The sequence below is a fragment of the Protobothrops mucrosquamatus genome, unplaced genomic scaffold (genome assembly GCF_001527695.2).
Source record: "Protobothrops mucrosquamatus isolate PMUCROS unplaced genomic scaffold, P.Mucros_1.0 scaffold78, whole genome shotgun sequence".
NCBI lineage: Eukaryota > Metazoa > Chordata > Lepidosauria > Squamata > Viperidae > Protobothrops > Protobothrops mucrosquamatus.
This window is the reverse complement of record NW_015386455.1, coordinates 2,482,900-2,497,753: the sequence shown is the minus strand read 5'-3', so window position 1 is coordinate 2,497,753 and position 14,854 is coordinate 2,482,900. Positions and strand designations below refer to the sequence as shown.

General features: G+C 40.8%; 1 protein-coding gene across 1 annotated transcript in view; it reads left to right on the top strand.

Moving 5' to 3' along the window:
• Positions 1–6,902: 6,902 nt before the first annotated feature.
• FAM207A (family with sequence similarity 207 member A) overlaps positions 6,903–14,854 on the top strand; it is a 19,213-nt gene continuing 11,261 nt past the window's right edge. Inside the window, exon 1 of the mRNA XM_029283413.1 lies at positions 6,903–6,951. Within this exon, the coding sequence (XP_029139246.1) occupies positions 6,903–6,951 (49 nt within the window). The remainder of the gene's footprint in view (positions 6,952–14,854) is intronic.

Here is a 14,854-nt window from a genome sequence, read left to right as displayed (position 1 = left end):
GGAATAGAAGTGGAAATGCCTTCCTATTGAACAAAATACATACTTTTCTTCATGCTTAGCATCATGATAACAATGATTCTTTGGCTGCTTTTCTGCTTTGTGAGAAATAGATGATCTCAGGGGACTGGAATTCTCCCCATTAAGAACTGTCTGTGATGTGATCCTGGTTGTCAGGGCATGTGAATTGGATTCAGTTCATCTCCCTGACTTAAATCAGTGTTTGCTCCCAAAAGCACAGATTTTACTCAAGTTGGGAACACTCTGGAGTTCTCAAAGTTTATCTTTGTGGGTTTTTGCTCATAATACTCTTCCCTCCCTGACTATGTATGAAGTGCATTTATGTCAAAATTGCTCAGAAGAGAATGGAAAACTCTGCAGTGCAAAAACCTGCTGATTTGTTTAATGCCCTTTATTTTTAATGTAATAATGCTGTTAGGCTAATCTTTTCCTAAACAACTTGCAAAAATGACTGTTGTAAAATCATTTAACTTTTGAAAAATGTCCTAGTTACTGCTATTTGTTATACTGTTCCTCAGTTTATCTGTCTGTCCACATGCACACAGACATATATGCACATTAAGTAAGTATCTTATGGTGCTTCCTATCCCTTACGAGAAATTTTCATAAAGTGTAGGAATTAGCCCAAGAATGCTCTACATTTAAAAAAAATACAGAGTGCTTAGATATGAGCAGCTATAAGCCAGGCATGACGTTTCCCCCCCCCACATTTTTTTCTTATAAATTCTTGTCTTCTTTTAATTCAAGACAAAGCTTATGGACAACTGCTCTTATAGTATTGATAATCCAATACAGTATAATATTATTTAATAAATTCACTGTGGTATGGCAAACTTATTGGCAAACTTGCATCCTCCATTTGATTACTGTCCAACCATTAAATTTCTTTACATTTTTACAACACAGTTAGCTCTTATCTTGCAAAATTTTCAGAACTTTTATGAACTAGAACAGGTGTCAAACTGCCGGCCCACGGGCCGGATGCATCAAACTGAAACTGCTCCCTCCACATTGCTGGCAGTGGGGAAAAAGTCACGATACGTTGTGAGTTTGACACCCCTGAGCTAGAAGTTACTATTTCAAGAATCTCAAAATCTATCTACTCTGTAAAATCACATGTTTTTAAACTCCTAACATTTGAATCAAACATTTATTACATTCAATACTAATATTTTGCAGTTTCTGTGGTAACTAGATTGCAGAGGCTTACATTTTTGGAAATAAAACAGCCAGGTCTTAGACATAACACTGTATACAGATACCATTAGGTCTGAGTTTTCAGCAATAGAGGCTGTAGCATCCAGATGCAGCCAATTTTTAAAAACATTTATTTGCTTCATTCTTTGCTTTTCTTACATTTTGACAGATTAAGGTTCTGAAGAACTTGATTAGACATCCCTTAATGTCCTTCCTGTTGATTCTAATAAAGTTACTGGGTTTTTTCAAAAGGATAAGCATAATTTTCATTTGCATATTTAATAACTGATAGAAAAATGTTTTCCAGGCCTTTCTAGAAGGAAAAATGTTGTGTGTAAAATGAATTAGCAGGCTACTGCCAATACTCTATGGAAGCAGATTTTTGTTTGTGCAGTGGAACTTCTCCTTCCTTTCCTTCCTGCTTGTAAGAGTTAGTTCTCATACCATCAACACTATCAGTATGAACTAGATACGAACAAATCTGACCATGCAACAGCAAAGGACAGATGGAAAAAGGCCAGTCCTTAGAAAAGAAAAGAACAAACAATATATAGTGCAGGAGGAAAAAAGTAAAAAAGAGTTTGAACATTACTTCTCAAATATTGCTACTTGTTCTGCTTGCTCCATTCCAAAACCCCATCTCCTTTCAATATTCAACAAGTCTGTAAGTCTCCCAACATTTTCTAAACCATTCTGCCAGTTTTGAAAGGCTAATACCCTCCTACTAATGTTTCAATTCCTTTTGCATTGTCCAGTGTGAACGAGGATTCCCCAGTCTTGGTTCCCTCCATAATTCTATGGACTGCACAACTGCAGCTAAAACTCCGCGAACTGATGTACCCAGGTTAGGAAATTATGCTATTCAGCAGGAGCAGACAACTTTTGGTGGAAGGGAGTGAAGAGTATTTTTCCTGTCTTCACATGTCCATTCATTAATTCTAAAACTTAAATGGATTAGATGGAAGCTACATGGAGCCATTATACTGACATGGCAATATAATCAATTATAGTATAAAGTTGTGAATTCCGTTTTCTATCTAGACTATTGAGTTCTTTGGAAAATACTTTACAGGTTCAATTATGTTCCTTTTTTTTCCAATTAAAATATACACGAGTAACTTAGACAACAGTACAATAATACACTACATTCTCTAATACTAGTACAGTAATAGAAAGTGTCAAGATTTTCTTTCTACAAGTAAATTTTGTTGGGTTAACTAAACAAAATCATGCCGCCTGGTTTTATGATAGGACATAAGGTCCTCAATGACACTAAGAGCTATGCAAGAGATATTTTAGATACTGGCAAAGTCTCCCAAGCAAGACAGATCTTAAGTGAGAAACACAAACCATCTCACTTACTCAATTGATGAAAATCAAAACCAAATTCTATACCAGCTTAGCCATAAATTTGGTCACGTTATGATATGATTGCTGAATATCAGGTGGCAGAACTCAGTTCCCCTTGCCTGACAACCAAGGCAAGGAACTGCAAAGTGACTAGAAATAAATTGCCAAAAATGAACAGTCTGACTTTAACATGGACTGATTTACCCATTGAGGTTCCAAGGGAGCTAAGAGATCTACCTGAGGTTCTGCTGCATGATCCTGCTGAGACCTTGGTTGCTGCCTGGAATAGGGAAGTGGCAGTGACCTCAGATAGGGTTGGGCCCATGTGACTTCTATTTGCCCAACACTCCCTGCAATATAGTTGAGGGAGCTGAAAAGGGTCAAAAGACTCTTCTACCCTCTGAGTGAGCACAACTTTTAGAATCATACAATCACATGGCTGGAAGGTATCTTGGCAATTTCTGGTCCAACACCCTGCCCATGGCAGGAGACCTTATATCAGTGATGGCAAACCTTTTAGAGACCGAGTGCCCAAATCGCAACCCAAAACCCACTTATTTATCGCAAAGTGCCAGGGCCGCATCAGCATTGTGGTGCCCTGGGGAGACAGCAGGGGGGCATGGCCCACTGGGTGGGCATGGCTGGATTGAGCGTGGCCACCTCAATGTTGCTCATGGGGGGATGCCTGTGGGGGCTGGGCAGGATTGTAGGAGATCCAGGGGATCTCTGGTGGGTGGGGCGGTGGGTAGGAGGCTTTTCCTGCAGGATGAGGCAGGGGGTAGGGCGGGGATGCCATTGCTGCAGGGCAAGGTGAGGCAGGGACGGCTGCTGCCTGACACCATTGGCCCCTGCACACAGAGGCCAGCGAGCGCATGGGGGCGTGCTCTACCACCTCTACTCGAGCTTCCTAGCCAGCCAGTTCGCCTCCTTTGTGCTGGGTGGGGTTGTTGCTCCAGGTGCCAGCGGCGGCCTAATGGACCTGCGTGAGATGCTGGCGGCAGCGGCCGTGCCCACAGAGAGGGCTCTGAGTGCCGCCTCTGGCATGCGTGCCATAGGTTCGCCATCACTGCTTTATATCATCCAGATAAATGGTTGTCCAATCTTTTCTTGAAAACCTCCAGAAATGCTGCACTCCCAACTCCAGGAGGCAATTGGGTAATTGTTCTCACTGTCAGGAAGTTTCTCATTAGTTCCAGATTGGATCTCTCTTTAACGAGCTTCAACCCATTGCTTCTTGTCCTTCGCTCAAGTGCTTTGGAGAATAAATTGATCCCCACCTTTCTGTGGCAGCCCCTCATGTACCTTTTTGTCTTTATGTTCCTTATTTTATATTTACAGTGAGGGGAAAAAGTATTTGATCCCCTGCTGGTTTTGTACATTTGCCTACCGATAAGGAAATGAACAGTCTATAATGTTAATGGTAGGTTTATTTTAACAGTGAGAGACAGAATAACAAAAACAAAAAAAAATCCAGAAAAACACATTTCAAAAAAGTTATAAATTGATATGCATTTTAATGAGTGAAATAAGTATTTGACCCATTCGCAAAACATGACTCAGTACTTGGTGGCAAAATCTTTGTTGGCATTCACAGATGTTTCTTGTAGTTGGCCACCAGGTTTGCACACATCTCAGGAGGGATTTTGTCCCCCTCCTCTTTACAGATCCTCTCCCAAGTCATTAAGGTTTCAAGGCTGACATTTGGCAGCTCGAACCTTCAGCTCCCTCCACAGATTTTCTATGGGATTAAGATCTAGAGACTGGCTAGGCCACTCCAGGACCTTAATGTGCATCTTCTTGAGCCACTCCTTTGTTGCCTTGGCTATGTGTTTTGGGTCATTGCCATGCTGGAATACCCATTCACAACCCATTTTCAATGCCCTGGCTGAGGGAAGGAGGTTCTCACCCAAGATTTGACGGTACATGGCCCCATCCATCGTCCCTTTGATGCGGTGAGGTTGTCCTGTCCCCTTAGCAGAAAAACAGCCCCAAAGCATGATGTTTCCACCTCCATGTTTGACGGTGGGGATGGTGTTCTTGGGGTCACAGGCAGCATTCCTCCTCCTAACACGGCGAGTTGAGTTGATGCCAAAGAGCTCGATTTTGGTCTCAATTGATCACAACACTTTCACTCAGTTCTCCTCTGAATCATTCAGATTCAGATGTTCATTGGCAAACTTCAGATGGGCCTGTACATGCATGTGCTTTCTTGAGCAGGGGGACTTTGTGGATACTGCAGGATTTCAGTCCTTCACGGAGTAGTGTGTAAGCAGTTGTTTTCTTGGTGACTATGGTCCTAGCTGCCTTGAGATCATTGACAAGATCCTCCTGTGTAGTTCTGGGCTGATTCCTCACCGTTCTCATGATCATTGAAACTCCACCAGGTGAGATCTCGCATGGAGCCCCAGACCAAGGGAGATTGATAGTTATTTTATGTTTCTTCCATTTGTGAATAATCACACCAACTTTTTTGAAATGTGTTTTTCTGGATTTTTTTGTTGTTATTCTGTCTCTCACTGTTAAAATAAACCTACCATTAAAATTATAGACTGATCATTTCTTTGTTGGTGGGCAAACATATAAAATCAGCAGGGGATCAAATACTTTCTTCCCTCACTGTTATGTTCTTATAGCTGTACAAATATTAATCATGCTTATTCAAATAGAACTAGAGGAGGAATTAGTCCATTTTTCAAATAACGTATGTTTCTTCTGTGGCAATTACTCTTCTTTCATTGCTAGTAGAAATCAAATTGGAAGGACTATAATGTGGTTGAAGCAAGCTATGGCTTTCATTTTGTTGCTTTGACTTTATATTAAATCTCAATGACCTTGCCCTTCACACATATCTGTCCGTGCCAAATTAGGATATATGCTGAAGCATTCAACTGGAAGAAGTACACAGTTTGGAAATCCAATAAGTTGCTAATGAAAATGCCATTTCCCAAATATTGAGTGGAAAAAAGAGCAAGCTTTGGTGGTTGTCAGTGTCCTCTTCATGCAGATGATAGCAGTGCTAAAAATAATATCAGGAAAGGGCAAGAATGATTTACCTCTGTTTGAAATCCATTTTACAGGTTTTCTGTTTAGATATCTGAACAAGCAAAACTATGCAGATTAGAGCTCTATTAAGAATGTTGCAGTTTGCTTCTGAGGATAAATAACACAAAATCCTACACATTTGTGTGCCTCTTTCTTAAAATATCCTAGTTCAGTCAGGGGTAGCCATTAATATCCCATTAATGTAGTAAGTCATGGTTCCGACAGATGAAACTCTTCAAGGAACTTCGAGGCATTGTTTACCTTAAAGCATCTTTATACGAGTAGCATAACTTGGCACATACATAGGCCAAGCCAAAATCTGAATTCCCCTCCCCTGAGCTCATAGTATCAAAGCACAATTCCCTCCTCTAATTAACAGTCAGAAATCACATTCTCCAATTAGTTTGAAATGCTGGCTTTCCCACCAGTTCTTCAACCCCCATTTCTTATCATCTCTTATTTCAAAAAACCTTCTCATTCTTATACAGTATTGATATGTCTAACTAAACTCCCATGCACATTCCTCCCCCCCCCCCCAGTATCATTTAATTCTAACTCTTAAGAGTAAAACATAAAGTAAAGGAAAATGGCTGCATCTCCATATGTTGTCAAAGCAGCGTTGACATAGTACATATTGGAAGTGGAATGTTTGCTTTTTTCCTATACTATCAGGAAAGAATAAGGAGTAAGGTGCAGACTATAAGGTGCATGTTCTCTGATCAGTATCTCCCTTCTGAATCGATTTCACCTATTTCATTAAAACTCTGTAGTTTTTCTGCATCATAAAAGGAATTGGTTTCTATCACTTTTCTGAAGATAAAAAGCAATTGCAATAATAATTGATTTTTTTAGGATTTATGTTTTGTTTTCACATAAAACCTTATTAAAGATATCATCTATAACCCAGTAATAGAGTGCTTATGGACTGGCACTCTAATCATGTTATTTATATAACATATTTTAAGTGTTTATTAATTATAAAAGACAGAGACACTAAATCGGGTAGGCAACCTCGGCTCTTTTATGACTCATGGACTTCAACTCCCAGAATTCCTGAGTCAGACTCAGGAATTCTGGGAGTTGAAGACCATGAATCATAAAAGAGCCGAGGTTGCCTACCCCTGCACTAGATGTAGCTGTTTGATATGTTGTTTTATTTTCTGTTCAGTTAATTACATTTATTTCTAATACTATGTCTCCAAAATCGAGATTTAAAATTGGAGTGCAGGTAGGGAATATTCATTGATGCAAAGAAATGTTATTTCTCTATTTTTTCAGATGAAGATGAAAAAGTAATGTCTAAGAAAGAAAAAATGAAGATGCGGAAGGAGAGATGGCTGCAAAGTTAGTATTTGTTTCATGATTTTCACAGATAGCTGGATTGCTAGGTACAGTATGCCAAACAAGAAAGTGCTCCTGGAAATATGAACAAGAATCTATCTGAACAGTTATTTTTGACAAAGGTCCATTATATATGATATGGGGTGGGATGTTATGTATAACTCCACTGGCTCAAATTATTTCAAAAATTATCTAATTTTTTTAAATACATAAAATTGTACTATGCTTAGATATGTGCATATTAAATACAAATGCTAAATATATAAATTGTCATGTAATGCCTTTTAATTACAGAAATATACCATACAGAAATAATTCCTGATTCTATAATTCTATAAATTATAATTCTATAATTTCTAGGATTTTTGTCCCAAATTTAAGATTTTCCCTAAAAATTACATAAGAAGTAATCATGATTGTTGAGAAGGTTAGGTTTCCGCCTGGGACAGGCAGATAAATCTACTAGGAATGTAGAATCCCAGGCCATTTTTGTGTTCTGTATTGTCTTTGATGGCTAAAATTCTCTGGGGCTATAGAGAAGCTGCAATGGTTTCTCATTGGAGGAGAAATATAGTAAATACATGGAGAAAACAGGAGGTGACATTGGTGCTCCCTCTGCCTGTTTGCAGGGAGCCTTCTCAATTTTAATTGATAAGAGCATGGTTTTGTTTGTGTTAAATACTCCTGTTCCCAGAAGCAAACATTTGAAGATAATGCTGACTTAATGTTTAATATTTTGGTCTAAGTCAGGGCTTTTCAACCGGTGGTACGCGTACCACTGGTGGTACGCGACCACCTGGCTGGTGGTACGCGGCGTCGCCTTCCTCCCCCCGCGTCGCCTTCCTCCCCCCTCCTCCGCTCCTTCCCAGCTCACTTGTTTGTGGAAAACATGCTGTTTGGCGGCAGCCTGCACAAATCCTACCGAACATGCCCTGCAGGGGGCACGCGAAGAGTGCAGGTGCAGAGCAAGGCCCCGCCCTCCCCAGGGACTCATTGTGCAGCAGCCGGATTGACTTCTTCTGGTGCACGCAGGTCAGCGGGATCTGTATTGCCCTTCCCCTCCCTCTTCTGACGCGCGCTAGGCAAAGCCAACAGAACGCGGGTGTGGAGGAAGAAATGCACCCGCCTGGCTCTCTCCCCCTCCCCACTGTTTCGCAGCATTTAACCCTTCTCCATTTCCACCACGGCCGGCCTGCCCGCCCGCCAAGTTGAAAAGCCCTGGCTTAAAGTCTGAAACAGCTGGGCTCTTGGCTGACTGATCGCCTTTCTCCCCCATCTTTTCTACAAACCGGGAATCATGGCTTAGTGGGGGCCTGAGCAGGTCTTGGGATGCCCGTGCACCCCTTGGATCAGACAAGCGAGAGGGGCTGATCTCTTCCTGCTAGGGAAAGCTGGAGAAGCTAGGAGAAAGTCAATTATTAGAGGGGGGGAAGTCACTTCTTCATGTAAGCCGGTTCTAATGTACGTGCCTGAAAACGGGAGGTGAACCGGCCACATTCCCGCCCTGCCTGTGCGCTCTCCTCTGCCTCTGCGCGCACAGGCAGGGCCGTGATGTGTTGCTGCCTGCCAAAACCAAGTTGGGGTCTGGGTGGCGTAGCACAGGACGAAGGAACGAGGAAGGAAGGGGCAATGGGAGCTGCAGCGCTGCAGCCTTCCAGTCCCGTGAGCGTCTTTCGGCTGTGCACCGGGCCTCACATTCATCAGCTGTTCGGCGGCCGAGAGACAGAGCCTTTCAGCTTCAGGCCGCTTCATCGGCCCTTGCCTCCCTGCCTCTGCCTCCCGCCCATCAGCTGTTCGGCGGCTAAGAGTAGGGGCCGCTCAGCTGTTGGTTGGGAGGCATCCACGCTGCCAGGTAGAACGGCGCTGGCTGCTGGTCTCCTTTGCCGCCCCGCATGTCGTCCTTGACCCCTCCCCCTGCCCGTTCATGTCGAGCCTGCGGGGGCTTGACAGGTAGAGAGGGAGGAAAGGAGGAAGGGAACAAAGGGGGAGGTGAAGGAAAGAAGGAAGGAAGGGAAATGGGAAAGAGGGAGGGAAGGAGGAAGGGACAAAGGGGGAGGTGAAGGAAAGAAGGAAGGAACGGAAATGGGAAAGAGGGAGGGAAGGAGGAAGGGACAGAGGGGGAGGTGAAGGAAAGAAGNGGAGGGAAGGAGGAAGGGACAAGGGGGGAGGTGAAGGAAAGAAGGAAGGAAGGGAAATGGGAAAGGGAGGGAAGGAGGAAGAGACAAAGGGGGAGGTGAAGGAAGGAAGGGACAATGGGAAAGAGGGAAGGCAGGCAGGCAGGCACCTGCCACAGTCGCATCCCCCTCCACCAGAGACCCACGGATTCCCCCCCACAGGCACCCTGCAACCTGAGTGATCAGCTGGCCATGCCCCCCCGCCATTGATCACATGACCCTGGGACACTGAACGTCATAAATATGAATCAGTTGCCAAGCATCCAAATGTAAATCACAAGACCCTGGGGATGCTGCAACAGTCATAAGTGTGAAAAATGGTCATAATTCGCTTGTAACTTCAAACAGTAACTAAGCGAATTGTTGTAAGTCAAGGACTACCTGTACTTTCTCATTTTTTTTCTTTTTTTGGGGGGGTTCAAGTTTTTGATACCTTGTTTGCGAGTGGTGGTACTCGGATATTGCCTTATCTGAAAAGTGGTACAATGGGTGAAAAGGTTGAAAAGCCCTGGTCTAAGTTGTATTGCTTAGTTAGGATTGTAATGTGCATTTGATTTTCAATCAGATCTAAGATCTCTTTGAATCCACATTGTCAGTTATTTCGTTTCCTCACCTTCACACACTGCACTTCATCATACATTTTAGATAGTTCCAGAAAAGAGAAAGGCAAGAGTAATGTCTTTGGCTACCATAAAGCAAATGGGGCAGAAGCAGAAAGGAAAGAAAATAACGAGCCACTCGTGACAAGAAATATGGCATTTCATGATTTAGAACAAAGGAAGTGGAGTGAACAAAGGAACATAGACATCTGAAGCCTCTTCATAAGTGGAATCCTGGAAGGCCAGTTAACAGCCGAAATGGTTTCCTGTGAGGACATTTTAATAACCAAAAATTGTTTCTCAGGATAGATAAAGTGTGTTTTTAAACCATGTACTGATTGCACTATATAGATTTTGCAAACAAATATCTCTCAGTGAGATGTTTCATACCAAGATAAAACCTCAGTTAACTCACTGAGGTTTCATTAAAGATAACAGTTATTTTAATGACCTCTGGACAATAAAATGAATAATGATAAAATGAATAATAGTACATATTATAGAACCAATTTCACTCTTCAATCTTAGAAGGTCATTAGCATCTCTATGATTTGAACTTATAAATACCTGATGTAATGAGAGAGAATGATTGGAAAAGAAAAATGAGACGTAATAACCGCTTAGCTGTTTTTAGAGGACAGAGATTTCCCTACAATTTGTTAGCTAGGGAGGAAATTAAAATAGAAAGTCTGAAAAAAAGTCTTATCTTGTACTCTATCTTGTACTGTCACTCTTATCTTGTACTGTCACAGGGTGGCTCTTTATTTTTATAGATAAAAGTGCAGTGGAAAGAAGAGAACCATTTTGGTGTAATAGTTAAGATAGCATCTATGAGACCATGAGTTCAACTCTCGCCTTAGGCACGAAGCCAGCTGGGTGACTTTGAGCCAATCACTTTCTCAGCCCTAAGAAGCTGCCAAAAATCTTGCCAGGAGAACTGCAGGGATTTGTCCAGGCACTTACCAGGGGTCAAGATTGAGTTCACAATGAATAAGAAAGAAGTATGTGAAAATAAAAATTTATTATTCCCTGCAGCTGAAATTAATTAGGAAATTGATGTAACGTTGCATATTTTTTTTACTTCAGCAATAATCAGTTACAATTGTATGCCTAGGAAACAGATGATTTACTTCCTTAAACATCAATGTAGTAAACTAATTATTAGGAGACTTAATTACTTGATTAGCAAATGTAATTCTGTAGCTATTAAAAGAATAATTTTTGCAGATATATTTTCATCTTTGGGTTGATTTGCCTTCTGCTTGATTTTTTGGGGGGGAGGGCGGGAAGACATTCTGTTTTTATCCTACTTTTCGACAACTGAAATAATGGAATAATAGCAGTTTTATATATTCCAGTCCAGCCATAAATAAATCATATTAAATTGAGAAAAAGGAAGAAACAGAATTCAAATTTTAACTACTAAAAATGTACCCCTGCATCTTAACTCCTAAAATGATTTCATTGGAAAAGAATTCAAAATTAGTTATGTGCAAGCTTTAAGTAAGTGACATTTTTGGAAAGCTTTGAAATAACACAGCTTCATAACTGCAGACCAAAAAAAGAAGTGTTGCAGAGCTGAAAATACTGACAACTAGCCGAGAGAGTGCTTCCAAGGAAAAGTGTATATACAATCCATATTTTTCATAAGCATCTGTAAAAAGTAACTATGACAGGTCAAATGTAGGTTATACATTGAGATGTCAAAACACCATAACTCAAGGATGAAGGAATTAAATGAACAGGAAAGTACAGTAATGTAACAGAATGCTTGTAGCTCAATAGTTCATACAGAAAAAGGGAATCCATGATAACATTGTGTAGATCTTCAGCTAAGAAAAAAGACAACCAGATTAAACTAATATTCCAGCTCAAGATATGTACTTTTTCTTCTTTTTTTGAACATTACAATAATAGGAGTTCTGACAATTATACCAGGTCTTTGAATAAATTGCAGTAAAATTGGCTGATTGTTTTAGTACTTTGAAGCTGTTGAGCTTGTACTGTTCAGGCTAAAAGTGCTGTCATTTCATTGTTGTAGCCCTGAATGAATAAATATTTCTTTTTTGCTCTTTTCTTCCATCTTTCATCCTTACTGAATTACCAGAAACCTTTAAAAGATCATTAGATCAAAACAAAGCTAAAAGGGTAGTAATATTTTTTTCCAATTGACAGAGAATTTACAATTTAAGTTGGAAAATAAATATCTTGACAGCATGACTAAATAAACTTTGGATATCTCCTGGATGAAGTAATTGCATAAAATGTTGAAATTTTTATTAATCAGATATAAATCTTTCCAAAAGAAAGAACAGAAAATGTGTCTGTCTGTTGCATATAAGAAAGCTGATGCTACAAGTAGGGAGAGTAAAACCAGTGCTTTAGATTCCTGTTTCTTAACACTTTAAAAGGGCAACAAAATATTAATTATTGAATGTATCATAGGTCTATTTTCTGTATAAGACCTATGAAGTAGGGAGGAGTGCTTCTGACTTTGTGTACTCTTTGCCTTTATTTAAGAAGGAAGTGGTTTCATTTACTTGCAATAGCTTTGCACTAAAAAATAGGGGTGATTCAAGAGAGATTGTAGAATACCTATTATGTACTAGACTATTATAATTCAGGTATTTAACATTTTGTTTGATATTTTTTTTAAATCTAAGCAATAGCATTCAATGTTGAAATAAATCCATTAGCATAAGCCTTAATCTCAAAACCCATTTAAAGAAAGGCCCTGACAGATATTTCATGAAAAACTTAAATAAATCTGGTGAGATGTTCAAGATAGTAAATTCTTACAGGTAGTCCTTGGGTTATGATCCCTTGTTCAGTGCCTGTTCAAAGTTACACAAAACTGAATAAGGGAGATATGTGACTGGCCCTCAAGTTTGCCATTGCAGTTTCTGCACAATTTGGCTGCTTAGCAACCAGCTCTCAATTATGATGGTTACAGTATCCCAAGATGACATTGTCATGTGTCTGATGGAGTTCGGGACCCCAGGTTGTTTTAAAAGGAGTTGAGACCTTAGCATGATGTCATGTGTCTGATTAACGAAACACTTCAAAGAACTTTCAGGCATTTTTTTTAACCTAAAAGCTTTTATTAGTATTACAGAGTGTCAGCACAACATGGTGGATGCTAAGGTCTGAATTTCCCTTCCTTTGCACATAATATTCCAGACATTTCCCCTCCCCTATTTTGGGGTCATGATTCACATCTTCCAATTAACTTGGAGGGCAAAGATTCACTTCCGTTTCTTTTCCCCCGGGCTTTTCTTATTTTCTCCTCCCCTTTCCCTGTCACCTGATTTAACTCTAAAAATACCAGACAGTTCTGCATATATTGTCAAAGCAAGAATATTCAATATTAGCAGCGTTGACAGACATAATAACCATTTACAACCTTCCCTTCTGGCCTTCCATAAGCAAAATCCATGGGAAAGCTGCCAGGAGATTGCAAGATGCTCCTAAAGTTGCCCCCACCACTTTTTTGCCTGCCCACATAAGCTCTATAGCGCCTGCGGCATGCTCTCCTATAGTACCTGCCCATGCTCCATAGCAACTGCTCACCCATGCTCTATAGCACTTATTCGCAGCACCTACCCACTTGCACTTTGCACTGCCTGTCCAGTGCCTGTGGCACCCTCCCATTCACAGCACTTCCCCACCAGTTTGTTTGCTTGGGACTTCCATCTATGTCATGGTCATGTGAGGTGCTCACTTAATGACCCGCACAGTGCTGGGGTTACAAAAGCAACCAGGACTACTCTGATTGCCATCACTAAGCAATGCAGTCATGTTACTTTGCACTTTACAACCACATTGCTCTTAGCAATGGAGATTCTGATCCCCATTGACATCATAACCCAAGAATAACCTGTAATGTAGATCAGAGGTCTCCAACCTTTCCGGGCTTGAGGACTGGAGGGAAGGAGAGCAGCTTCAAAATTGGTGTGTGCGTGCATGCGTGTATGCAGCATGTGCTAGTGCCATGCGCATGCGCAAATGGCCGTGCACCATGGTGGCTAGCAGCGCATGTGCAAATGGGCTGCGGACACCTGCCCCGCGCTAGCATCCCCATTTGCGCCCGTGCGCATGTGCAAATGGGGCTGCGGGCGCTAGCATGAATGTGGGGGAATGTGCACCTACATGTGCATGCACCAACCAGCCGTTTCCACAGCCCGCTGGCCAAGAGCCCACAGCATGGGACTGGGCCACGGACCATAGGTTGGGGACCCCTGATGTAGATGCCCTGTTAAAAATGGCGAATTCTTTATATTTGTCAGGTTTCTCTAGAAAGTTGGCATACTTAGAGCAGAGGCTCATCTAAGGACGTTAACCCAAGGATAACACATGAGAGAAAGTGTTCCTTATATTTGCCTAGTTTAGAGAGAAGAATATAAAATATGAATTTTCAAGTATCTTCAAAAATTATTCCTTTCCCAAGCCATAAAACCTAGTGTGTGTATTTTTGTGTGTATTTATTCATTCTTTTTATTTATTTGTATCCCACCTATATTGTTGTTTTGTTGTTGTTGTTGTTGTTGTTGTTGTTGTTGTTGTTATTATTATTATTATTATTATTATTATTATTATTATTTTTACAAGGCAGTGAACATATCCAACATACCTTCCTCCTTCTATTTTTGCCTTAACAAAAACCCTGTAAGATTCATTTATTTATTCTTTGGATTATTGACTCATAGCACATTGTTCCATTAATCTTACTGCTGACTAGATTACATTTTCTTTTTTTTTTTCTTTTTTTTTTAAATAAATTTTTATTGATTTTTCATTGAAAAACAAAAACATAAATCTTTTATCACAATATCAACCATAAAAAGAATCAACACCAATCAATACATTCACGGACGTGTCCGGTGTCCCCCTTCTGCACCACCCTCTCACTTGCCTACACCTTCCTCCTCACTATCCTACCACCACTCCTCCTTCCTCCCTCTTTCCTACCTCCCTTTCTCCCTCAACCATCCCGTCAGTGCAGTTGGGGTACCACCGGGCACCTCCTTAAAAAATCATACATATATATACATATAAATCTATAACACCAACCTACCCCTTTCCCCCCTCCCCCCCCAGGACTTCCCAAAGCTAATCTAGGAAATAAATACACAA